Source organism: Lutra lutra, chromosome 15, assembly GCF_902655055.1.
Source record: "Lutra lutra chromosome 15, mLutLut1.2, whole genome shotgun sequence".
NCBI classification, from domain to species: Eukaryota; Metazoa; Chordata; class Mammalia; order Carnivora; family Mustelidae; genus Lutra; species Lutra lutra.
In genome coordinates, this window is record NC_062292.1 from 5333146 (window position 1) to 5358805 (window position 25660).

General features: G+C 40.8%; 1 protein-coding gene across 6 annotated transcripts in view; it reads right to left on the reverse strand.

Annotated features, from left to right (window-relative positions):
- Positions 1–25660, reverse strand: part of POU2F1 (POU class 2 homeobox 1) — a 180116-nt gene that overhangs the window by 55032 nt on the left and 99424 nt on the right. For 4 of the 6 annotated variants that reach the window (XM_047704232.1, XM_047704229.1, XM_047704227.1 and 1 more), the window contains one exon: positions 18649–18714. In XM_047704232.1, coding sequence (XP_047560188.1) covers positions 18649–18706 — 58 coding nt within the window. In that variant the 5' untranslated portion in view covers positions 18707–18714. Of the gene's footprint in view, positions 1–18648; positions 18715–21992; positions 22220–25660 lie in introns of those variants that run through there. The other 2 variants (XM_047704231.1, XM_047704230.1) reach the window with 2 other exon arrangements.

A 25660-nucleotide genomic window follows, 5' to 3' on the forward strand; every position in this document is an offset into this window, starting at 1 on the left:
ACGACCCAGAAACTGCACTTCTTGGTATTAATCCGAAAGATACAAATGTAGTGATCCAAAGGGGCACCTGCACCCCAATGTTTATAGCACAATGTCCACAATAGCCAAAGATTTTATGTCCAGATGTCCACCAACAGATCAATGGATAAAAACGATGTGGTATATAAATACGATGGAATATTATGCAGCCATCAAAAAATGAAATCTTACCATTTGCAATGATGTGGATGGAACTAGAGGATATTATGTTAAGGGAAATAAGTCAATCAGAGAAATACAATTGTCATATGAGCTCACTGATGTGTGGAATTTAAGAAACAGAACAGAGGATCACAGGGGAAGAGAGGAAAAATAAAATAAGATGAAACCAGAGAGGGAGATATAAGAGACTCTTCATCATAGGAAACAAGCTGAGAGTTGCTGGAGGGGAGGGATGGGGTAACTGTGTGATAGACACTAATGAGGGCATGTGATGTAATGAGCAGTGAGTATTATATGAGACTGATGAATCACAGACCTGGACCTCTGAAACCAATAATACATTATATGTTAATTATAAAAAGAATTTAATAAGGTTACAGCACACAAAATCCATTTTAAAATTGCTTTTATACACCAAATGAAAACATTTTTTTTTAAAAGATTTTATTTATTTGACAGAGAGAAATCACAAGTAGGCAGAGAAGCAGGCAGAGAGAGAGAGGAGGAAGCAGGCTCCCTGCTGAGCAGAAAGCCCGATGTGGGGCTTGAACCCAGGACCTGGGATCATGACCTGAGCCGAAGGCAGTGGCTTAACCCACTGAGCCACCCAGGCGCCCCGAAAATGAAAACATTTTTGAACAATATTATTTTTAACACTTCGAAAATATAAAATCCTGGGACTAAATCTATGAAACTATAGCAAGTCCTAATCAGTGGAAAACTATAAAACCTTATTTAAAATTGTAAGAAGACATAAATAAATGCTCATTTATTGGAAGACTCAACATTATAAAGATATCAATCAATTCTTTCCAAACTGATCTTTGGATTCAAAGCACTTTCATATCAAAATCTCAACAAGTTATTTTTTCCTTCCTTTCTTTTCAGGGTTGGGGTGTGTGTATAATTGACAGCTTGATTCTAAAATTATTTAAAGTTTTGTTTTTTTTTTCCCCTCCAATAATCTCTGTACCCAACATGGGGCTTGAACTCATGATCCCAAGATGAACAATCACATGCTCTTCCAACCGAGCCAGCCAGATGAACTAGGACTCTAAAATTTATCCAGAAGGGTAAAGAGTGAAAATGCTTTTTTTTTAAAAAGCAAGTTGGGATGCCTGGGTGGCTTAGTTGGTTAAGCCACTGCCTTCAGCTCAGGTCATGATCCCAGGGTCCTGGGATGGAGTCCCACATCGGGCTCCTTGCTCGGCAGGGGGCCGGCTTCTCCCTCCGCCTCTGCCTGCTTGTGCACGTGTATGCTCACTCGCTCTCTGACAAATAATAAATAAAATCTTTAAAAAATTTAAAAAGCAAGTTGAGGGACCCATACTATTAAGATATTATGAGTTATAATAAACCAACAATAATCAGAACAGTGTAGTATTTGTACAGTGACAAACAGATCAGATTAGAGTCTGGAAGCCACACGTATCTTTAGACACTTGCAATGCGATAGGTAGTACTGTGCTTCAGTGAGGAAAGGATGGAGTTTTCGATAAAAGGATAACTGGGTATCCATTTGGGAAAAAAATGAAATTAGATCAATCCATACCATATAAAAGAAAGAGAGGAAAAAAGGGAGGGATGGAGAGAGGGAGGAAGGGGAGGAGCAAGGAAGCAAAGTTTCAGAAGGATTAAATGCCTAAATGTAAAGTACACAATTATTACATTTTCAGAAGACAAACTAAGAATACATCATTACAACCTTGAGAAAAGGATTTCTTTACCAAGACCCAAAAAATGAAAAGATATAAGTTTACTTCAAAATTAAAAGCTTTGTTCATCAAAGTGTTATAAAAAGAGAATGTAAAAGAGAAAATATCTGTAATACATACAAAACAACAAAGGATTGGTATTCAGAACACACAGAGAATGCCTATGAATCAATAAAAAAACTCAAACCAACAGAAAAAAGCCCAAAAGAACAGGAATTTCACAGAAGAAACATAAATTATGCACAAACCCTAGAAAAGACTCAGCCTCCTTGGAAATTAGGGAAATGAAATTAAAATCCTAATACAATACCATTTTATAGCCACTAAATTGGCTAAAATTACAAAGTTGGTTAATATCAAGTTGTGGCCAAATGGTGAAATCCTATCTGCTGTTGGTAGCGATATGAACCAGTACAAATGCTCTGGAAAAGTGGCCGGCAGTCCTGGAATCACACTGGGAGAAGCTCAGGTAGTACCCTCTGGAGACTTTCATGCACATGCATAAGAGATAAGTACAAAACTACTTTATAGCAATAATGTCTGTAGTAACAAAAGCCTAAAAATAACCCAAATGTCTGTCAATAATAGAATGGATAGAAAACTTGTGATATCTTCATATAACGGAATTATTATATCCAGTGAAAGTGAATTATAAACATACGCACTAACTTGGATGAATCTCGAAAATACAAAGTTGAACAAAAGAAACCAGTCAGAATATAGTATGATTGGATTTATGTAACAGCAACAGATGAATCTAAGTATGATTTGAGTATGACAGTAAATATACGGATGAAAAAATTTGGAAAGAAAAGCAACGTGACCATTAACACTGAATTTAGGATGACTGTTACCTCTGTGGCGGAAGAAGAGACGATGACCAGGGTGGACCCTACAGTGGCCTCCTGGGACACGGTAACGTTCTGTTTCATAGAGTGGTAGACATAGGAGTACTTAAACAATACACACATGTTTACATACAGGTTTCTAAGATTATTACATTGACATTAAAACAGTAAAACATCCACAATGACAAAATAATTGCAGTAAAATTTCAAGGACACATCCAAATGGCAAGGAGCAAAGGAAAAAGCATGCAGTCATGAAGCCAAAGCATGAGGGCGCTCCTTCCTTTAGTAGGTCCGGCAGTGGCAGGAGTGAGAAGGGATGGTCACTGAAAGGTGTATAGACTGCGAGCAGGGTGAGGGTCTGTGGGTTGATAAAGCCATGCATACCTCAATATTTTGAGGAAAGATTCTATGGGAAGGCATACACTGAAGATGTTAGAACCAAATGGGGTGAAAAGATGGGACAAGAACTTGAAAGAAATGAGAAGACACATAATTAAGAGTGAAAAGTGGAGGATCATAATAATGAAAAAGGATATTTCTTAAAGGCAAATGAAAAGGAGAAGATGGGTGAAAGAAAAAAATATAAAGCAGAGGGAGGTGGCCGGCTCAAATCAGTACAATTTTCTTGGTAGTCAAAAGGTAGTCATTTTCAGAAAACAAAAACAGCAAGACAGAAAGAAAGTAGAAAAGTTCTGGACAAGGGGGAACAGTTCGCTCATTTTCGCTATTCCTACTGTTTTTCTCCACAACTGAGAATGGAAATCTATACCTTCCGAACACTCATGTTACAATGTATAAATGGGGCAGGAAACATAACATACTAGAGAGGGAAGGACAGAGATAGGAGGAGAAGAATGGGGGGGAAGGAAGGAGGAGACAGAAACCCAAGGTGATACCGTCACGGGAGGGTCTAACTGCAGATGGCCACCGCCATCTTCTCTGTGTCTCAAAGTCCCAGGTAGTGTTCAACATGCAGCCTGGAGTCTACCCTCTTTAAGGGCCAATTGAACTAGAAAAATCTTTCCCAAATCTTTTTTTTTTGGGGGGGGGGGGCAGAGGGAGCGGGAGAGAGAGAATCCTAAGAGGGTCCAAGCCCAGCTTGGAGCCCAACACAGGGCTCAATCTCGCGACCCTGAGATCATGACCTGAGCTGAAATCAAGAATGGAATGCTCAACCAACCGAGCCACCAGGCGTGCCAATCTTGCCAAAATCTTAACGCCTCTACAGCCTAGTTTTTCTTAAGTAAGGACACTTAATCCTTACTAAAGAGATAACATCAGTATTTTTCAACAGATCAACATGTTAAGGCCAGAATTTAAAACTTACCGTAATATATTTTCGTAGTCTCTTCAGGATACAGGTATGTCTGAAGGAAGCCGTATTTTAAAAAGGAAAAAAAAAAAAATCTCTTTTTTTCTAATGTCAGTAGCCTCAGATTCTTTTGCTAAATGCATGGAAATGGATTTGTTACAGTGGTGCTCAGACCAACATTGAGAATCTCTCACATCACCAAACAGAATTAAATCAGAGTAAAGACGTTGGTTATAGAGATGTGAGATTTCTGGAATCCCTGAAAATACTTGTAAATATTCCTGGATTTCAAAGGAGGATCAAAAATTATTAACTCTGAGTGGAGACCTAAACGCTGAATATATAAAAGGGCAACGTACCCTTTTTTCTTCTTGGATCCGGTAAGACCCTACTTGTAAGGAGAGTGTCACAGGCAGCTGCTTACCCCCACCCAATTAAGGATGCTGGGGACAAGGGAGAAGCCACGTTAAATACACTGCGCCTGTGCTGAGGCTTCTTTGCTTCCAGTAACAGTTGGTGTCACTGGCTAATTAAACTGGGAACTTACTCTCATCTGCAGCACACATGGTCTCCCCTTATAAATCTGATCCGCCCGGAACTCTACGCTCCCTTTACTGTTTTTAATCTATCCCGATAGTGACTACTTTGGAATACTGATACAGAGATTATCTGGCTATTTTCTAAATGATTAACTTCTTAACCAACAGCTTTGTCCATCTTTTTTTTTTTTTTTAAAGATTTTATTTATTTATTTGAGAGAGAGACAGTGAGAGAGAGCATGAGCGAGAAGGTCAGAGGGAGAAGCAGACTCCCCGTGGAGCTGGGAGCCTGATGTGGGACTCGATCCCGGGACTCCGGGATCATGAACTGAGCCGAAGGCAGTCGTCCAACCAACTGAGCCACCCAGGCGTCCCAGCTTTGTCCATCTTTACAACTGGAAAAAAATCTCTCCTTTCAAATGAACGGTTTTACCTTTATAGGGACTACCTTTTGAGAAACCTACTGTTATGGCTGTATACGTGAAACTTAGGACTGAATCATCTCCCACGTGCACAGAGACTATTCTTTCTGCTCAGGTGCATTTTCTGCTTTTATATAATTATTTAGGTATAAACAACAACAAAAGAGAACCAAGAATATATTGTGAGGAGGAGAGATCCTCCCGTAAGAATAAATGCTATATTCAACATTTACTGTGCGTTGGTGTGCCAAGTGCTGAGGTTATATAAAGAAGAAAACGACACAGTCCTGTTCTTAAGTAGCTCTCAGGCGTATTAACTCACTCATCAAAGAAAAACTCACCAAATATCTATGTGACAGACGCTGTTCTAGATGCAAGAGGCAGAACAAGAAAAAAGAGAGACAGAAACCATGTCTTCATAGAGCTTACATTTTAGTGTGGGGAAAGAGACAATACAAATGAAAAAATATTGAACATTAGATGAAAATAAGTGCTAAGAAAAAAGTAAAAGGAAAAGGAACAGGGAGTCTGGTGAGGTGCAGAGTAACAACTGTGGCTCTAGTTCCGTAAAAGGTACACACGGCATGGCAAGGGCAACAGCAGATACTCACACGCTGGGACTGGGACCCAGCAAGGGGCCCTTAAGGAAAAAGGGAAAAGGTGATTCCAGGGAAAACTTCTTGGAGGCAACATTTTGATTGAATCTTAAGAGGATGAGATGGAATTAACAGGAACTGTCTATTTGAAGAAGGAAAATGCCAAAATACCAAAAGTAGAGGACATTGTAGCACAAGTTTAACATCCAGGAATCCAAACGAACAATTTTAGACATTCTATTAGGTCCTCGGTTTACAAAGGTAAACAAGTCATACTCCCACACCAAAAGTTGCTCACAGTTAGCTATGGGTGACAGACAAGAACAAAAATAATTATAATGTAAAAGACAAGCACTTTAAAGAAGTTACCTACAAAAAGATGGCAGAAAGTAGAAACCAGAATCAAGTACATTCACCGTCCTCAAACAAAGCAAGGCAGAATATGGTATTTGCTCAAAGAAAGGTACAAAGTGCTTTGTGAGTTCTAGCATGGTTAAGAAAGGGAGATTAGGATATAAAGGTGGTTTAGGGTTACATAGTGAGGCCTGACCCGCCAAGGTATGAAAGGTGAAAATTACTGGTTCAGGTGTAAACACAAGTTGATTACTAGCCACTGCTCACCTCATTCTCCAAGACATCCTGACCATAATGCAGAGGGAGATACACAAAGACACTACTGGAAAAAAGAGCGCAGAGTTGCTACTTTAAAAGTACATTAAAAATAAATAAATAAAAGTAGTTTATTTAACCCATTAGGATACCTATTAACAGGAAAAAAAGGGAAATAACAAGTGTTGGCAGAAACTGGAATCCTTGTACACTGGCTGTGGAAATGCAATATGGTTCAGCTACTGTGGAAAAGAGTTTGATGGTTTTTTAAAAAGTTAAACATAGAATCAGTATATGACCCATCCATTCCACTGCTAGGAATACATCCCAAAGTGAAAACAGGTACTCAAAGAAATCCTTGGGCATGAATGTGCACACCAGCACTATCACAACAGCCAGAAAGCAGATACAATCCAAGTGTCTATCAACAGACGACTGGATAAACAAATCGTACATACAATGTATGCATACACAATGGAATATTACTCAGCCGTTAAAAGGAATGAAGATTTAGACATACGACAACATGGATGAACCTCGAAAACGTTCTGCTGGGTGTAGGAAGCTGGACACAAAAAGGTCACAGAGCCTATGATTCCATTTATATGAAACATCCAGAACGGGTAAATCTATAGGCACAGGAGCTGAGCAGGAGAGGAAAATGGAGGGCAACTGCTTAATGAGGAAAGGTTTCCTTTTGGGGTGATGGGAACATTTCAGAACCAGACAGAGGCAGTGGCTACACAAACTGTGCCTGTACTAAGTGGCACTGAATTGTTCACCTTGAATGGCTCATTTTATGCTATACACATTTCACCTCAATAAAACAAAAACAAAAAGAAACCTGCAGCTCAGGACAAATCTGACTCCCCTATGGGTTTTGCTTGCCTCACGGCCCAACCGGCTACTTACACTATGCCGTAGAGCAAGTGATGCCAGGCTACCCCTGGGGGAATCTGCCTGTCAGTAAATTTAAGGCAGTCAAAGTGAAATCTGCCAAGAGCTTAAACTTCAGATGCCCTGCAAGGAGCAACGACGCCTGTGCCCGTTACTGCACTGCCGTGACAAGCGAGCACAAATTCTAAGCCAAGTTTACGGAAAGTCATGTAACTGTGGGACATAACTAACATAATAACAGCTAAAAGATCTTCAAGGAAAACTTAGCTTATGTTCGTGTGTCTGTGTGTGCTGGTGTGTGTAGGCGGTTTCTTCCTTATGAGTCATCATAAAATGGGAAGAATTTGGGATAACGGAAATCCAGAAAGAAAACCACTTAAAGCTTAGAAAAGTTCTACATCACCACAAAAGCAAGAAGCATAATCAGAAATGATACTACAGATCATCTACAGGACGGGTGACTATTAGGTATCGACTAAAAATGTCCCCTGGTATCGTACTGTCTAGTCTTCATTTCCTAAATAATGTATTTTTTTTTTAAATTGCTTATATATATTACCTTGGAGATGACTGCACATTAGTGATGCAGGACAAGAGTTCCATGAATGGTTAGTCTGTCAAATTGTGTTTTTTTTTTTTTTTTTTTTTTTTTAAGATTTTCTTTATTTATTTGACAGATCACAAGTAGGCAGGCAGGCAGGCAGAGAGAGAGGAGGAAGCAGGCTCCCTGCTGAGCAGAGAGCCGGACGCCGGGCTCAATCCCAGGACCCCAGGATCATGACCTGGGCCAAAGGCAGAGGCTTTAACCCACTGAGCCACCCAGGCACCCCGTCTGTCAAATTATTAAACGTCTATCTGGATGAAAGGTATTACTGAAAAACACCTTTATGCCCAACTGAAGAGAAATGGCTTATGACCTACCAGTTATTCAGACCACGTCATGGTCACCTACAGGGAATGCTTCGAGGACCAAGAAAACCAGAAATAAAGTCCTTGCTCTAAAGTTGTAATACCCTGCCAACAGTCTGTTGACAGAAAAATTTACCAAACATTGACTCTGCTCCGTCTTTCTCCTGCCTCCTAACCTAGTCAAGTGTTCCTTACTCAACTTCAACCTTCGAGATGTGAGTTTGCTAAATGGTGGTAGTTTCCTGCCTTCTTTTCAAACACAAAGTGCCCAAGAAGCTGGAGTTTCCGGAGCCTCTGGTTTTATCTGATGGCAAGTTCCCAGCTTGAATTATGACCCTTTGCTATCAATTCTTCTTATATTGTTTATTTATCTGGATGAAGTATCTACTCCCAGACTTCAGGGCAATTTGTTCCCTGGTTTCATTTTCCCAATATCGAAAGGACATCCCTAATTGCCTTCTTTCCTAGCCCTATCTAGAGGGCTTTCTTACCTTCCCTTCTACCTACAAACTTATCCATAGTCGTTATCTGTATGTATCCCTAACTCCTTCACTCTCCCATTTCCTTACCTTAAATGGAGGGGAGGGGACCTTATTCTGTTCTAAGCTACTTCATCTACCAGCGCTCAGAAACCCAATGCTTCCCTCCTCCTTGGGAACTCTGATTCCTGAAGCATCCCTCCTTTTCGTACCACCTCCTCCTGGCTCCTCTCCTTCACATACAAACATACTCGACTCCCTCTCCTGCTCTTTCCTTCCCTTTATTTAATATAGAATCACTGCCATCATCGTCATATTCAGAATAAACACTGTCCATTACTGAGCACTTCCTGACTCATACGTCTACTGGCTTTCAACGTGTACATCACTTTTAAACAATGATTTGTTATTATTTATCTCCCATTTTACAGCTAAGAAAATTGTGGCACCGAAAGGAGGAATATGCCCAAAGTAACGACTGGTAAGGGAAGGAAGCAGGGACCTGACCCCAGGGGTTTGGCTCCAGGGCCCAAGCTCGAGGCCACCGCGGTGCACGGCCGCTCGCGGTTACAGGAGCTGCCTACGTTTATCATCCCCTTCCCCTCCCCCACCGCTCAATTCTCTTTTAAACCATTTAAAAGCCCCCTCGTAACCATGAACTGTCACAGATCGAGGTCGCAGTTAAGCTTCCAGGGTCCTGGCCTCGCCGCAGACCCCGGCTGCCCTGCACGCTAGCCCCGTGGACGCTGCCTGCTTCGCGGCTCGTGGTTGCTCCGGAGTCAACGAAGCAGCGTCCAGGGGCAGTTTCGGTAGCGCCGGAAAGGTCCGGGGCATGCGGGGTCCAGCACGGCGGCTGCCCGCACACGTGGCCACTGAGCGCCAGCGGCGCGGCGGCGGCGGCGACCTAACCTCGTTCCCGCGACCTAACCTCGTTCCGACGCTGACGACGCCGCGGCCCAGGTCCCCGGCGGGGCGGGCGGGGCGGGCTCGGTGCGGGCCCCGCTTCCTCCCGCGCTTCCTCCGCCAGCCCCTCGCAGCCGTGGGGGAGGTCTGTCTGCCGCTCTTGTCCTGGCTCATTCCACTCCATTCCCAGGGCCACCTCCCCGCTCCGCCCGTCCACTCCCGCACGGACAGCCGGTTTCTGTCCTCCGAACGCGGCTCTGTCTCACCCGCAGGGACCACGTGCCGCCTCCGCGCCGCGGGCCGTCCCAGCTCAGAGCCTGGAGCGCCATCCACTGGCCCGACCCAAATGCAGGCACGTCTGTTCGATCGCGCTCTCCCCTTGTCTGTCTACTCCCTTCGCAATCTTCTCTCTTCTTCCCACGAGTGCGCATTAAATCTGACCCCCGGTGTCCACTGCCACGCTCTAAGCCAGAGCACCACATCATGGGTCTCACTGAAAGAGTAATGAGTCTAGTTCTTTTGCTTCAAGTGAAATGTAAGGTATAACATGGCTAGAAAATTCTTTTACACACACACACACACACACACACACACACAATTAACATGACAGGAAACAAAACTGCCCTCTAAGGGAAAAAGGAAAAATTATAGAAAAGCTCACAATCTGTACTTAAAATGGCCTTTTAGCAATAAATCCTCTTTTAGTAATGTTCCAAATTCTTATTGGTAATGAGTAAAATGAAATAGATACTACTTTAAAAATTCTGTATTTGTTATTGGGTTACTCTGGGCAAACGGATCACTCACTCCTTCATTCATTAAAAATTTAATCTTAATTCCAATGCCACTTAGTGTTCTCACAGGTTCAGTAACGACAGCTCCCTGCCTCCACACCTAAAATCATCATCCTCCTCCCCACATGCACCAGTGGGGCAGGGCCAGGACAAGCTTCTCTGATATGCAGTGGTCAGAAGCTCTTAGAAGTGGTATCTTGTAAATGATATCTACCAAACCGAACACCAGAGGGAGATCCCCCTTTCCTACAGGCATGTGCTTTTTGCTTCTAGACCACCAAGAACACAGAACGCCCGCCACTGTGCTCCCGAGGCTCTCCAGAAGTGCTCCGGACAGTCTCACCCACCCAGGGAACTACTCACTATTTAAAACTCTAGTAACTCCAAGAAAAATCAGTATTGGTATTTCCACCCTCAGGCTTATGTAAGAGCACTCTGGCCAGTAGAGAACATAGTCTACACAGTGAAACATGTAATAAGTTTAAAATGATAATGATAGGGCGCCTGGGTGGCTCAGTGGGTTAAGCCGCTGCCTTCGGCTCGGGTCATGATCTCGGGGTCCTGGGATCGAGTCCCGCATCGGGCTCTCTGCTCGGCAGGGGGCCTGCTTCCCTCTCTCTCTCTCTCTCTGCCTGCCTCTCTGTCTACTTGTGATCTCTGTCAAATAAACAAAGAAAATCTTTCAAAAAAAAAAAAAAAAAGAACTGTAAAACTAAAACTTAAAAAAAAAAATAAATAAAATGATAATGATAACAGCAGTAAGAATATCAGAAATGGCCCTTGGATAAACATAAGTTCAAAGGGAAAACAGCTCTTCCGAGTCTGAAATTTGCAACTGCTCTACTGTTTTGATGAGAACTTTATGTGAGGCCTGTTCCTCAGTGAATTTCTGACTCTTCTCTGAAAACACTGTATTTTATCTGGAAATGTTTTCCAAAACTAGTGCTGGCTGGTTCAAGACTTCAAGATTCTTCAATTACTACGACGACTAGCAGATGTATTCACTGGTGCCCTGGCCCTTCAGGATCCTTTCTCTGTCTTGGAGATAATGAGGTCTGCTCAAGCTCTCTTACTAATATAATTTGTAAAATCAGCCACAGCACTAATAAATTTCACAGAACAAATATCCCTGGTTTCTAGAAACTTCTGATAAAATACTTTTGGAATGCAATCACAGACATATATTGGGTTGCATTAATACATTTATTTGGTCTTTTCAGCTGTGAAAAGATCTTGACATCCTCCCTAGGGAAAAAAAAATCATCTGAATGAAAAATCAAGTGAGTGAGAACAGAATGGGGAGGAGCTTTAGCACTATCATAATTCAGGTAAAAAGAAAAAAGACCTACAGTTAATTGACCCCAAACTCAATGAATCAGCAAGTGAGTCAGTTGCTTTGAAACAGGTTTCATTATTTCAAAACAAATATTACCAGAAAAAAAATAACACTTTATATTTTAAAAATTTAAATCTAACATCATTTTTACCTTAATTATAAAAAATAATTACAATAAGCCAATGGTAAGTTTTCAAAAATAACAATAAGCTGATGGTGACTGTCACGGTTGTAGTGAAGTCTGAAGAGCCGGGTCATCTAACCTGTGAGGACGACAGAACGACAAAGGATCTAGAAATCACAGGGTGCTAGGGAAGACTCAGAAGGGATCAGAGAACTTTAGGATGAGTCTCCTTCTCCCATCTTGGCTTAACTGCTTCTTCAGGCCGAGCATACACACCGCCCCCACCGGCACACGGAAATCCCGCCCGGCCCTCTAGGTCCGGCGGCAGCTCCACCTTCCACAAAGCCTTCCCTCACCCTCCCAGCCAGAAACAACCTGCCCCACGCTGAAATCTCACAGACCTCTGCATACTTCTTATGAATCTGCTACTACATTTTCATCATATTTTCTCTGTAAGATACGTTTACTGAGAACAAAATCAATATTTGACTGAACTTTAGAGATCATACTTAGTATAGTATCTTGCACATGGAAAACAAGACATACTGAACAACATAGCTCAAAGGACAAGAGAACAGCTCTGCTCACTTTTACAGGTATGTGGGACCTTTGAAAAGTGACCAAACATCTCTGAGCCTCAATTCCCTGATCCATAAAAAGAGAAAAACTGTGCCTCATATGGTTGTTACAAGGATTAACTAAGACAATCCACATAAAGTGGTTAGCACACCTAGTAAATACTTAATGACAGCCGCTATTACTATAGTATAAATTATTACTCTACAATAAATTATAACATAACAAATTAATATTTTAAAATAAATATCAAGTACATGTTGAAGACTTAAAATATGGCGACTTCCAAAAGAGCTTTCATTTTTTTAAAAGTTAGGGAAAATTGGGGCGCCTGGGTGGCTCAGTGGGTTAAGCCGCTGCCTTCGGCTCAGGTCATGATCTCAGGGTCCTGGGATCGAGCCCCGCATCGGGCTCTCTGCTCAGCGGGGAGCCTGCTTCCTCCTCTCTCTCTGCCTGCCTCTCTGCCTGCTTGTGATCTCTCTCTGTCAAATAAATAAATAAAATCTTTAAAAAATAAATAAATAAATAAAAGTTAGGGAAAATCATTTTAATGTGTGTTACTTCTAAGGACAGAGTTCAAAAAGAATATAGATAACAGAGCTGTACAACAACAGAAGAAGATGTACCAGAAACTATGATTCCCTGTCAGTGGATAAGCCCAAGCACAGGGGAGGTGACCATTTGTCAGAAGTACTGATGAAAGAAGTCTGCCCTTTGGCTAAAAGTGAGCAAGACTTTAAAATATATCCAATATTTCTAAGATCAAAAAAACCTGCTTTGGTTGTTCTTACTGATGTTTACAAAACTTTACACAACTTTTTTTTAATTCTTCCAAATGTTATCTCTAATACAGTGGATCAGATTTGATTCAGGAAGTGTAGCAGCCAGAACAATGGCCAAAGATGTCTAGGTCCCAACCCCCAGAAGCTGTGAATAGTTACTTTATACGGCAAAAGGAGTCTGCAGATCTGATTACGTTAAGAGTCTTGAGATAGGGAGACTGTATGCTCGGGTAGCTGAGTGGACCCAGGGTAATCACAATGGTGCCTGTAAGAGGAAGAGGGAGGCAAGGAGAGTCAAAGAAGATGGGATGATGGAAGCAGGAGTCAGACAGAATGACCACCCTGAAGACACCTCACTTCTGGCTTTGAAGGTAGAGGAAGAGGCCATAAACCAAAGAATGTAGGTGGCCTATGGAAGCTAGAAAAGGGAAGGAAATGGATTCTCCATCGAGGCTCCAGAAGGAATGAAGCCTTACAACACTCTCATTTTAGACGTTTTAATCTCCAAGCCATAAAGATAATAAATTTATGTTGATTTACCCAGCAACTTCACTACTAGTTATTTAGCCCAAAGAACTGAAAACAGTCACTCTAAGACTTGTGCACCAGTGTTCACAGTAGTTGTAGCTAAAAGGTGAAAACAACCCAGCTGTCCATCAACGGATGAATGGATAAACAAAATGTGGTATATATATAATATATACACATATAACGTGGATGAACCTTGAAAATATGCTAAGTGAAATAAGTCAGACACAAAAGAAAAAATATTGTGTGATTCCCCTTATATACAGTATCTAGAAGAGGCCAGTTCCTAGAGACAGAACATAGATCAGATGTTACCAAGGACTGGGAGGAAGAAGAAATGGAGTTACTGCTTCCCCTACAGGCAATATCCTTGGCAGCATCCTTGTCCAAAAAACTGTAAGAACTATCATTACTATTCTCTTATCTAGATGGTCTGCACCAGGCTCTGAGCTCGGTGTGAAGTCGGCTTCAGGTTTCTCCACCTCCCCCCGCCCCCCACTTGCTCACTCTCTTCCTTTAAAATAAACCAATCAATTTGTTCTTAAAGGATATAGCTGGAGTCATCATACTGCCTGTAATAAACTATATTACAAAGATATAATAATTTAAACAGTATGGTATTGGTATAAAAACAGACACACAGATCAATGGAACAGTACAGAGTCCAGAAATAAACCCATGCACATATAGTCAATTTATGACAAAATATAGAAAGAACTCACACAACGCAATAACGAAAAAACCAATCTGGTAAATAATGGGCAATTTTCCCAAAGAAGACGTACAGATGGCCAACAGGCACATGAAAAGATACTGACATCATTAATCATCAGGGAAATGTGAATGAAAACCACAATGAGATATCATCTCACATCCGTCAGAATGGTGACTATCAAAAAGACAAGAAGTAATAAGTACTGGTAGAAATGGGCAGAAAAGGGAACCTTAGTAACTGTCAGTGGAATGTAAAGTGGTACAGCCACAATGGAAAACAATATGGAGGATCCTGAAAAAAGTAAAAATAGAACTACCAGCAATTCTCCTTCTGCATATTGATCCAAAAAAAAAACAAAACAAAATAAAAACACAAATTAGAAAAGATACACACATGTCCGTGTTCACTGTAGCATCATTCGCAATAGCTAAGATATGGAAACAACCCTAGTGTCCATCCACGAGTGCTGGGATAAAGAAGATGCTGTATATGCACACAATGGAATACCACTCGGCCATAACCAAGAGGGGAGTCTTGCCATTGAGGATGACATGGATGGACCCTGAAGGTATTATGCTCAGTGAAGTAACTCAGAGAATGACAAATACCACAGATCTCAGGACATGTGGCATCTAAAAAGTAACACAAATAAAACAAAATTCATAAATGTAGAGAACAGACTGGTGGTTACCAGAAGGGAAGGGTGACTGGGGGTTGGGCAAAAGGGGAAAAGGAGGTCATGAGGTACAAATTTCCGGTCACAGAATAGTAAGTCAGGGATGTAATTAGAGCACGATGACTGTATTCAATAATACTGTATTGCATATTACGTAACTTCACACAGTGACAGGAAAAACCAGACTTAGTGGTCATTTTACAGTATATACAAATATTCAACCATTATGTTGTCTACCTGAAACTAATATAATTTGCATGTCAATTATATGTCAAGGAAAAAAAATACTCAAAGTTCCTCAAAGAAATACCACTATGATATTTTTCTATGCCTCCTCTTGAATTACAATAATCTACCTGGAATCTCTTCTCTGTGTATCTGTTTTCTTAACGGACTGCTAACTCTTGAAAGGGAATCTCATCTATTTGCACTAGCATCTTATAATAAACACCACACTCAATATTCTACATATAACAGGCACTTAATGAGTCAATACACTGATAAACCTAAACTACAGATTTTCTGGGAACACATCAGGGCTGTTTGACAAAAGCGCAGCATCAGATTTACCTGCTCAACTTACACAGATCGCTCTGGCAGGAGAAAGGCAAAGAAGAAACATCTCAAACATGATCTTAAATAATTCTACAGTATTACTCCCTATAAAATGTCACAAACCAAAGTTATTTTTTCTAGAAATATTTAAAATTTTAGTAATCTACACAAAAGTTCCAAATCCAAGAAAAGGTAAGACTTCCGTTTTCTTACAACAACACATAGCGTTCTTTCTACTGAGAACTTTACTTGTCATTCAAGTAGCAGAAACGAAGAATCCATACATCCTTTACAATTAAACAATCTGTAGGTCTCTTTTATTTTTAAATAAAAATCAATTCATAGGCATGTAATTGTCTGAGCAATCTATCTATATCTGATACACTGAGCATTGTAATTTAATAGGCAAACTGGAACTCCAAGTTATTTTTATATTCCTAAACTAACAAACTGATATCAGTGGGAGATGCTAAGAACAGAGTGAGAGGCTCTTAACGTTTCAGAAATTGACATTCAAGGTTCTAGTTACCTTCAAGTGCATGTAAAGGTCTGTAACATGGAAGTGATTTGTAATTTTACAATAGCAACAAATGCTGAGTTTTAGAGACATTAAAAAGTAAAAATCTATATTGATACTGTCCAGTTCTGAGTCTACCATGCACTGCATATTAAAACAAGTCAAGAAATTCCCAAGACTGCTTTAGCAAGTGCTCCATCTAGAATTTCTCTAATACATAGTTCTGAAAATGGTTTTACCTGAAATCAAGCACGGCTTAAATTTTCTGCTTTATTTTATTGCAATTCATGGGAGAAACCATATGCAGGGTGTAAATCTTCATTTTGCCTTTATTTCCTGGCTGGTTTTGTGCCTTGACTTCTTCTTACTCCTTGAAAGAATAATACCTAACTTACAGGGCTGTCATTAAGAACTCAACTTGAAATCAGGTAATGGGTACAGTGCTTAAGATTTTTTAAAACATGTCTTCGGGGGATTATTAAATAAATGTAGGTGCTCAACAAACGATAGCTATGAAACGTCTGTTACTCGTAGGGGTTTCTCAAGGACACTGGGGTAGACCCATTTTCAGTGCTGGCCCAACCATCGGTCTCTCTTCCCTGAGGAATGCACGCCTGTCCCCTGAAGTGGCTCCTTGGGCGCAAGTGCCCTGTACACTCCCCCAACGTCCTACGGGATCCACCGCCCTGCTCCTCTCTGCAAACAAGTCCCACACCTAAGCTAGCTGGCCAAAACACTGGCAGATGGATCCGTGCTACAAAATGAAGGAAGAGAGCGCCCAAACAGAGGACAGAGAAACAGCAAAAATGAGACTGCCGCCGACAGCCCAGACAGAAGACAACGCTGCCCTTCTCCCCGCCCGCAGGTCCCGCGCCGCCTCCCCGGCTGGCCTCGGCGCACTCCGGGCGCCCCGCTCCGCGCAGCCGGACGTTGCACGGCTCAACTCCCATCAAGAGGCAGGTTCACTTTCGGGACTAAAAGCTTAACAAGTGCCTCCACGTGGAGAACAATTCCGAATGGAAAGATATGTGGGCGGGAACTGCTATACTGGTTCGACTCATCTGCTTCAAATGACAAGATGTCGTGGCCGACAGAGGTGAAAACAAAGGCTGCTTCCAGGGCTGACTCCCAGGCGTACGACCTCCCACAGTCGGGCAGTTTTAAAATGATGGCTCAAAGAGGCAAGCCCCTCTGCCCCTAACTCCCTCTAACACAGCCGAGTACCGAAACTCGTGCCGCCTCCCGGGGCCTCCCCAGAAACCCGCCGGCCGGCGCCCGCTCTGGCGGATGATGAAGACACCGGGCGGGATGTCCTCGGGGCGATGCAGTGAATGAACGGTCCGGCTTGTGGAGACCTTCTACCCTTTACGGATTTGCCTTTCTCTCATGGGGACTCGGTTTTCTCATTCACATGATATTAATTTTCTCCTAATAAAGAGTTAAATCAAGTATAGATTTTTAAAAATTACCAGATGAAAGAACAGATTAGAAATAGGTGTGTGTTTTTAACTATCTACTGACACCATCATAACTTCAATTTATACTGAATGGGGGGGTGGATAATATTTACTATTTTGATTAACACCTGTAACAAGGGCAACGTTTTACTGAACGGTTACTGTGTAGCTACTAGCACTGTGCTTAACCATTTCCTTTAATACTCACAATGACCTATGAAATATATTATCTCCATTTTATAGGTGAATAAAGTCTCAAAAGATTGGGGAAATTGCCTGAAGTCCAAAGCTAGTAACAAATCCCTAATTCACACCCAGAACTACCTGACCCTAAAGGACTCTTCTCTCAACTGCTTCAGAGTTTCTCTGAAAAACAGCAGCGAAGAGATGAGGCAATCTGCAGGAGAAACTAAATAATCTCTTGTTTTTTTAATTAACATACAATGTATTATTTGCTTCAGGGGTATGGGTCTGTGAACCATCAGGCTTACACACTTCACAGCACTCACCATGGCACATACCCTCCCCTACGTCCATCACCCAGCCAACCCATTCCTATCCACCACCCCCCAGCAACCAGCAGTTTGTTTCCTGAGATTGAGTCTCTTGTGGTTTGTCTCCCTCCCTGGTTTCGTCTTGCTTCATTTCCCCTCCCCTCCCCTCTGATCCTCTGTCTTATTTCTCAAATTCCTTATATCAGGGAGATCATATGATAATTGTCTTTCTCTGATTGACTTACTTCGCTCAGCATAATACCCTCCAGTTCCATCCATGTTGCTGTAAATGGCAAGATTTCATTTCTTTTGATGGCTGCATAGTATTCCCCCCCCCCCACACACTCATCTTTATCCATTCATCTCTTGATGTTCATCTAGGCTTTTTCCATAGTTTGGCTATTGTGGACATTGCTGCTATAAACATTGGGGTGCATGTGCCCCTTTGGATCACTGCGTTTGTATTTTGGGGGGAAATAACCAAAACTAAATAATCTTAAGCAAATACAATACCAGTTCCTGCAAGCACTAAATTACATCTGACAACTCAACACTCCAACTGCTCTTCATTTGCCGAACAGAAGTCACAGTTAAATGGAAAGTTCTTCTGTTAACTCCATTAGATCTAGTTAAAAAGCTGGATCTGGGAATCATCTCTTACCTGTGTTGCCATCTCCACTCTCCATAGATGGTTTACTGGTTTCTGACGGATTGTTCATTCTTGAGTCTGCAATGAATGAGAGGTGAATGAGGTTTTTTAAAAATTGGGGATGTGGTTAGGAAGGCAAAATTGTGGCAAAGGAAAGGTCTAAGAATATTGACTAATGTTACATTAATGTTCAAAAACATCAAATGTAACTGTTACATTAATTAATGTTCAAAAACATCAAAGAATATTGTTACATTAATTAATGTTCAAAAACAGATAGTGTCAACACTAAAACATTGGAAATTGTAATAAAAGTTTTATCTGAAAGAAATTCAGGATTCCTTAACCCCGAAGCGATCCACAAATAAACTCTCTTTCCAAAGAATTTTAACTTTCTCCTAACAAAGATAACTGAAATCTAACCGGAAAAAAATTACAATAGAGTCTAACATGTAAATGTAATAAATAAATTATGAAGTATAAAATTCTTCAAAGAAACAAACTAGGGCCAAGCACCTTACAGAGTAAAACATGTTACTCTCAAAGAAAGGTTCTTTTTCTCATTAGCCTTCGCATTTGTTAGTTAAAACCAAAACAATTCACTGCTACTCTTCCTAAAAGACTGTACAGTAACTCAACCTAACAGAATAAAAAGAAAGCATGTCTAAGAAAAAAATCTCCTTATCTACTCCCTACCCAAACTATGCGTCAAAGTGAGAATATGTCAAATTCATACCCCAACCATAAACCAGTCCAAGAAGGTGCACCACAAGGCATGACAGATAGATCTAATAATTTCAAAATTGAACCACACCCACACCCACCTAAAAACACTATGTGATATCCCATATGAACCTCCTGACCTGGGTTTATCTCCTAAAGGGTTATCTCTTTAATGAAGGTTTTCATAGTAAAAAGTTTTCATCAAGCAATATAAAGTATCCCAGAAGATATACAAGAGACGAGAAAAAGTCTGTTTTTCTTCCACCTTTTTAACAGGGTAAAACCTAAATATACATTTAATACATACTTACTGTATTTCTACTATAAACCCAAACTTAGCATATTTGTAATCAAGTTTACTATCAACCAAGTTCCCCCTTTTCCCCTACTGAGTTAAGAACCATTTAACTATAGTTATTAGTTTAGAATAAATAAACTACATATATTTGATTTTTTTCACTCAAGGGTACATTTTGTCATCTGCTTTAATGTTTAACTAGGAAACCAAAACTATCATCAGAAGTCCCAACCACGCTGTCCATAGTTGCTTTATCCAAATGCACAAGTGATGAGAGAGAATCAAGAGTCCTCCTCATAAATTTCATTTCCAACCTGGATGCTGTGTGATAGGGTTCCTAACACAAGTTTTGAAACAGATGCTTGTCTTACAGTCTTAAGCAGTTTTATCATATCTTTAGTTCTTCAGATGTTCAAAGGATTCAAATTCGTTTTTTCTGTGGTCATAAAGGAGAGTAGTTCTACAACTTCCTTGCATCTACTGCACAGAAAAATTTAAATGTCACTGAAAGCATACTAAGGTTTGAAAGGAACAGGTGTACAACTTAGTGAAAACCAGCTTTCTGAATGACTTAACCAAAATCTTACGGAAGTCCACAAAGATCACAACAAATGTTAATATACCATTAAACATACGTTCTGCTCAATGCTTCCTTTAGAATGGTAAAAGAAAGTGGGAGAAGTATGAACCAGTTAATATTCATAAAAAGGGTAACATATCTTTTATACAAAGAAGTAGGAATAATTCTTAACAAGTCATGAGCCTGTGCTTGTGAAACTCATACCCTAATTTCCACACATCTAAATTAAAAATTATGTCACAGGTACTGTGTGACTCTTCTAAGCATTTTCTATTGAATTGTCGAGCTTTAGAGACATTGAACAAAATTACTTCACACATACATACACATGTAAACAAAACATAATTAACTGTACAACAATGTGAAAACAGTTCAAATGACAGTTACTGTTCATTACAAATAGTAGAGATACAATTTCCAATTCTAAAATATAATGCTAAAAATATTTCAAAGGTATTTTTCTTTTCTTTTTTGAGTTCCCAACATAGTAGATGTAAAAGAGTAAATACAAGTAAGTTCTCTTTTGATATTTGAAGTTTGTTTGTTTGTTTTTTTTTCCTCTCTGGGCACACTGAGCTGTGTATGAGTCTAACACACAGTCTACAAACTGTTCTCAGATGGAATTCTTGGTATCAGTTTGTTGTTTTGATTGTGGTTTTTATTGTGCTACACAAATATTACTACTGTCTTGAGTTTAGGTCATTCCTTCTGCCTAACAATGTAAACATTTTCAGAACTATCATTTAATTTTATCCTTAGCAACTGTGAAGGAGATGGGGGTGGTGGGGTTAAGCCTCAAATTTTCAAGCACAAAAAATGACGTACAGGAAAAAAAAAATCACTTGCAAAGGTTTTCAACCTAAAGTACCTCCGTCCTGGGAATTTATGGCATCTGACTCTCCAGGTGACCAGAGTAACCTAAGGAGGTTTCAAGAATTTTGCATACAAACAGACAAATCTCAACACAAAATAGAGCCACCAGGAGTCACAGTGCGTCTCAATCTATTTTAAATCTCAGTTACCAAAGACAGTTTATATAATCAAGCGTCACACCCCCCTCTCCTAACAGGTTTGTTGTTCTACAGACAGAACTCTAAATATAGGCTTTCCAGCACTTAAAATTGTTTTCTGAAGAACAGAAGTTGATTTTTTTTTAAATTAAAAAGGCTAATATCGGCCAAAATTTGAAAAGTTGATAGTTTCTCAAAGCTGGAAACTGATCAACGATCAGTCCTATGGCAGTAACCGCTGCCATGGCCCTCTGCGTCAGTATTCATGGGAGCCATTCTGCATTGGGGCTCCAATTGGGGCTCCGCCTTATTTTTCACTGTCCACTTTTGGTTTTTATATAAGACATTGACATTAGGTATGCAAAACATTTTTATTAATATGTATGCATTTTTTAGGTACACTTTATAATATTGTTTCAGATTTAGAGTGTTTTTAGAACGACATGAAATGCTCCCAATAGATATTTCGAAAAAGCAAAAATGTACTCTGTTTAAGGTGAATTCCAAATCTACACTATGTACTGAAAATGTCTTCTGAACCAGAAGAGCTGGTGGTAGGGAGGGACCTACTGCAAATTCAAGTATGCTCCTGCCTTGCAAATGCTTTCCTACTTCTCTGCTCAATCCACCTCTCCCCTCCCTCCCCGAGCTGGTTGCATATGCGATTAAGCATTTATGCATAGTCAACCCCACACACGCCATTTCCATACTAAAGCTTATAAGAAAGAACGGTGCTGGTACCCACCTAGAACATAGTCACTGCAGTCCAGCATTGCTGTGAGGTCTTCTAGAGGTTCAGACAGTCCAGAGCAAGGAAGAAACAGGTAGCAGTTTGGGGTGGGGGGAAGAAGGTACTACTATTTCTAACAAATCTACACTATGTTCTTAAGAGAACAAGGGTGGGAGGTGGAAAGTGGATTAGGGGGCGAGGCAAAATACAACTTCAGTTACACCATAGCAATCTTCAACTGAATAAGGAAACTTCAGTTGCTCAGAGGAGTTTTAGTCTCTCCTACCAGCTAGGACTGACATTGTCAAGGCAACTGAAGCATGAAAAGTTCCCCTTTTTGTAATAAAATAGAAACAAAGATTGCAGCTGGCAGTTTCCATAATGAAGCTTAATCAGTATGCGTGTGATTAGGGCCTTATGCAAATCTCTCCTCGTTAGCACAGCAGCCAGCACTTTGAAGTCCACGAACAATTCATTTACAGAACACACTGAAAGCACTCCCTGCATAATTTAAATCATTGCATAAATATTTATCAGCCCATTTGCATATTAATTGGCAGTGCATGAAGGGAAAAATTATCTCCTGAGTGCCAGCATAATAATTAGGAGGATAAAATGAGATTTCTTCCAATGGCCTGGCTCCTCGGACCTAACTTGAGATAGTACCGGGGGAGAAGGGAGAGACAGGAGACAGAGTTCTGTTAAAATGGCACTGAAATGACACGTACAAATTAGAAACAACTCTACAGACTTAAGCACCTTTAATCTTATTCCTGCTGGCAACAATGACTTCAGTAATAAGAGGATTTGCAAAAAGCTTTCTACACAATCCAAATAATCCCAAGGAAACAATTAGCAAGGTAGAAGCAGAACATAGGGCTGTCAAGATGGTGCTAGCCTACTGATAGGGAATTTTCCAAATATTAACGTGCACTGTCTGGGGAAAGTCCTACTTTAAAGCAAGGCAACAATATAAACCCAGAAGTAGTGCAAGAGCTGTAAAATTATTTTCAAGAGTATGGAAATTCATCATCTATAAATCTTTTCAGACTACTCAATTAGCAGACCAGATTAGCCGAATGCCAATATCATGCAGCACCCTTCCCCCATCGAAATCAATCTAAAGTAGAAGATGGTTCATTATTTACAATATCAATCACCAAAAAAATGGGTCATACAAATTATGGACTTAGCCTTTTCAAGTAAATTTCACCTCATGTATAGGAAAAATATATATTTATACTCTTTACTAGAGAATATATCTATTCAATTTAAAGTAAATTTACAAGGTAAAACATCAGTCCAAAACTTTTTAGGCATTGGGCGCCTGGGTGGCTCAGTGGGTTAAGCCGCTGCCTTCGGCTCAGGTCATGATCTCAGGGTCCTGGGATCGAGTCCCGCATCGGGCTCTCTGCTCAGCAAGAAGCCTGCTTCCCTCTCTCTCTCTCTCTGCCTGCCTCTCCGTCTACTTGTGATCTCTGTCAAATAAATAAATAAAATCTTTAAAAAAAAAAAAAACTTTTTAGGCATTATGACAGGACATTCCACTGTAATCACCATAAACAACTCAGGAAAAGACTTCTAAAAATCCCATGAAGTAGGTATTACTGACTTCTTTGTGTTTTTTTTTTTTTCTTAAAGAGGAAACTGAGGCAGAGTGAGCTAAAGTACTTTACCCAATGTGACACTAATAATTTGGAGTCAGATTTAAAATCGGATTTTGCTGGTATCAAAACCTGAGCTCTTGCCTATTATTACACATTGCGACCCAGTGGTACACTTATGGAAGTAGCAGGCATGGGGGGCTTAAAAAGGGCAGCAGATTAACACAGCTTGTTTTCAGTGCAGTGAGGACACTAATAACTAGTGACAAAGATTTTGTGTTTAAAAGTGTAGTATGGGGGCGCCTGTGTGGCTCAGTGGGTTAAGCCTCTGCCTTCGGCTCAGGTCATGATCTCAGGGTCCTGGGATCGAGTCCCACATTGGGCTCTCTGCTCAGCAGGGAGCCTGTTTCTTCCTCTCTCTCTGTCTGCCTCTCTGCCTACCTGTGATCTCTCTCTGTCAAATAAATAAATAAAATCTTAAAAAAAAAAAAAAAAGTCCAGTATGTACAGATACACAGAAGAGTGCACTAGAATTGAGGGAGTTCTCCAGGGTATTATCCCGTTAACAACTTTTTATTTAGAACTAGTCATCAAGCATGCCATGTGTCCGATTATTAAAAATATGCATTTTTTAAAAAAGGTTTTATTTATTTATTTGACAGAGAGAGATCACAAGTAGACAGAGAGGCAGAGAGAGGGAAGCAGGCTCCCTGCTGAGCAGAGAGCCTGACGTGGGGCTCAATCCCAGGACCCTGAGATCATGACCTGAGCCGAAGGCAGCGGCTTAACCCACTGAGCCACCCAGGCGCCCCTAAAAATATGCATTTTTAAAAAGATTTTTATTCATTTATTTGTCAGAGGGAGAGGGAGAGAGAGGGCACAAGCAGGGGGAGCAGCAGGCAGAGCGAGAAGCAGGCTCCCCTCTGATCAAGGAGCCTGCTTGTGGGACTGGATCCCAGGACCCCGGGATCACAACCTGAGCCAAAGGCAGATGCCCAATCAACTCAGACACCCAGGTGTCCCCAAAATATGTATGTTTTCCCAACATTGAGGTTGAAATTAAACTCAACGTGCATATGTGGACACAAAAGACAAGACTTCTATAACAGAACTTTATTTTTTTATTTTTTTAAAGATTTTATTTATTTGATAGACAGAGATCACAAGTAGGCAGAGAGGCAGGCAGAGAGAGAGGAAGAAGCAGGCTCCCTGCTGAGCAGAGAGCCCGATGCGGGGCTCGATCCCAGGACCCTGGGATCATGACCTGAGCCGAAAGCAGAGGCTTTAACCCACTGAGCCACCCAGGCGCCCCTATAACAGAACTTTAAAAAGATTTCTTTGCAAGTCTTATAAATTAGGTAGGAAGAGAACCAAAACCCTCTCTCAAGTTCTAGATAAGCACTCTATTTGTACTGCTAGTCCTTCCGTTGTGCAGAATCACAAAATCCCTATGAGGGGAGAGTTTACAGGGGAGAAAGGTAACACTGCCAGGGAGACTAAGTTCCTTCCCTTTTTGAACCCTAATTTTCTCATCTGTAAAATGAGAGATCTTTTCCACGAGGCTGCTGTGAGGATAAAGGGGCCTGTGCCTCTTAGACCCGATCGTGGGACGAGGCATGAGGCAGCTGTGCCAGCGGACAGAGACCAAGACACAGGAAAAGCAAGCTACCACCTTCAAGAGCACCAAGTTTACTCAATAATAATTCCCAACACTTCGTAGTAAAACAATAAAGACTGTATTACACAACAAAATAACAAAATTCAAATAAGTTTTGAACGCCATGGACTATACAAGCTGTACTTGGTGAGAAAATATCAGAAGCAGTGACTGTGACTGGTAAGGAGGGGACATCATGTATGTTTCTTTCCCTCCTCTTTTGCCTTCATAAAACTTTACATTTACTGCCTGTACTTATTATAGACGATCTCTGCAACTCACCATCTACTTTTTATGCTGTTTGCAGTGGCACTTCTAAGCTACCTTTCTTACACCAATTTGGTCTTTCACAAATCAGCTAAGTGGGACTGGAAGCCTCAGCCAGGCCATCACTGCCAACTACGAAGTGTTTGCTGGAAGGT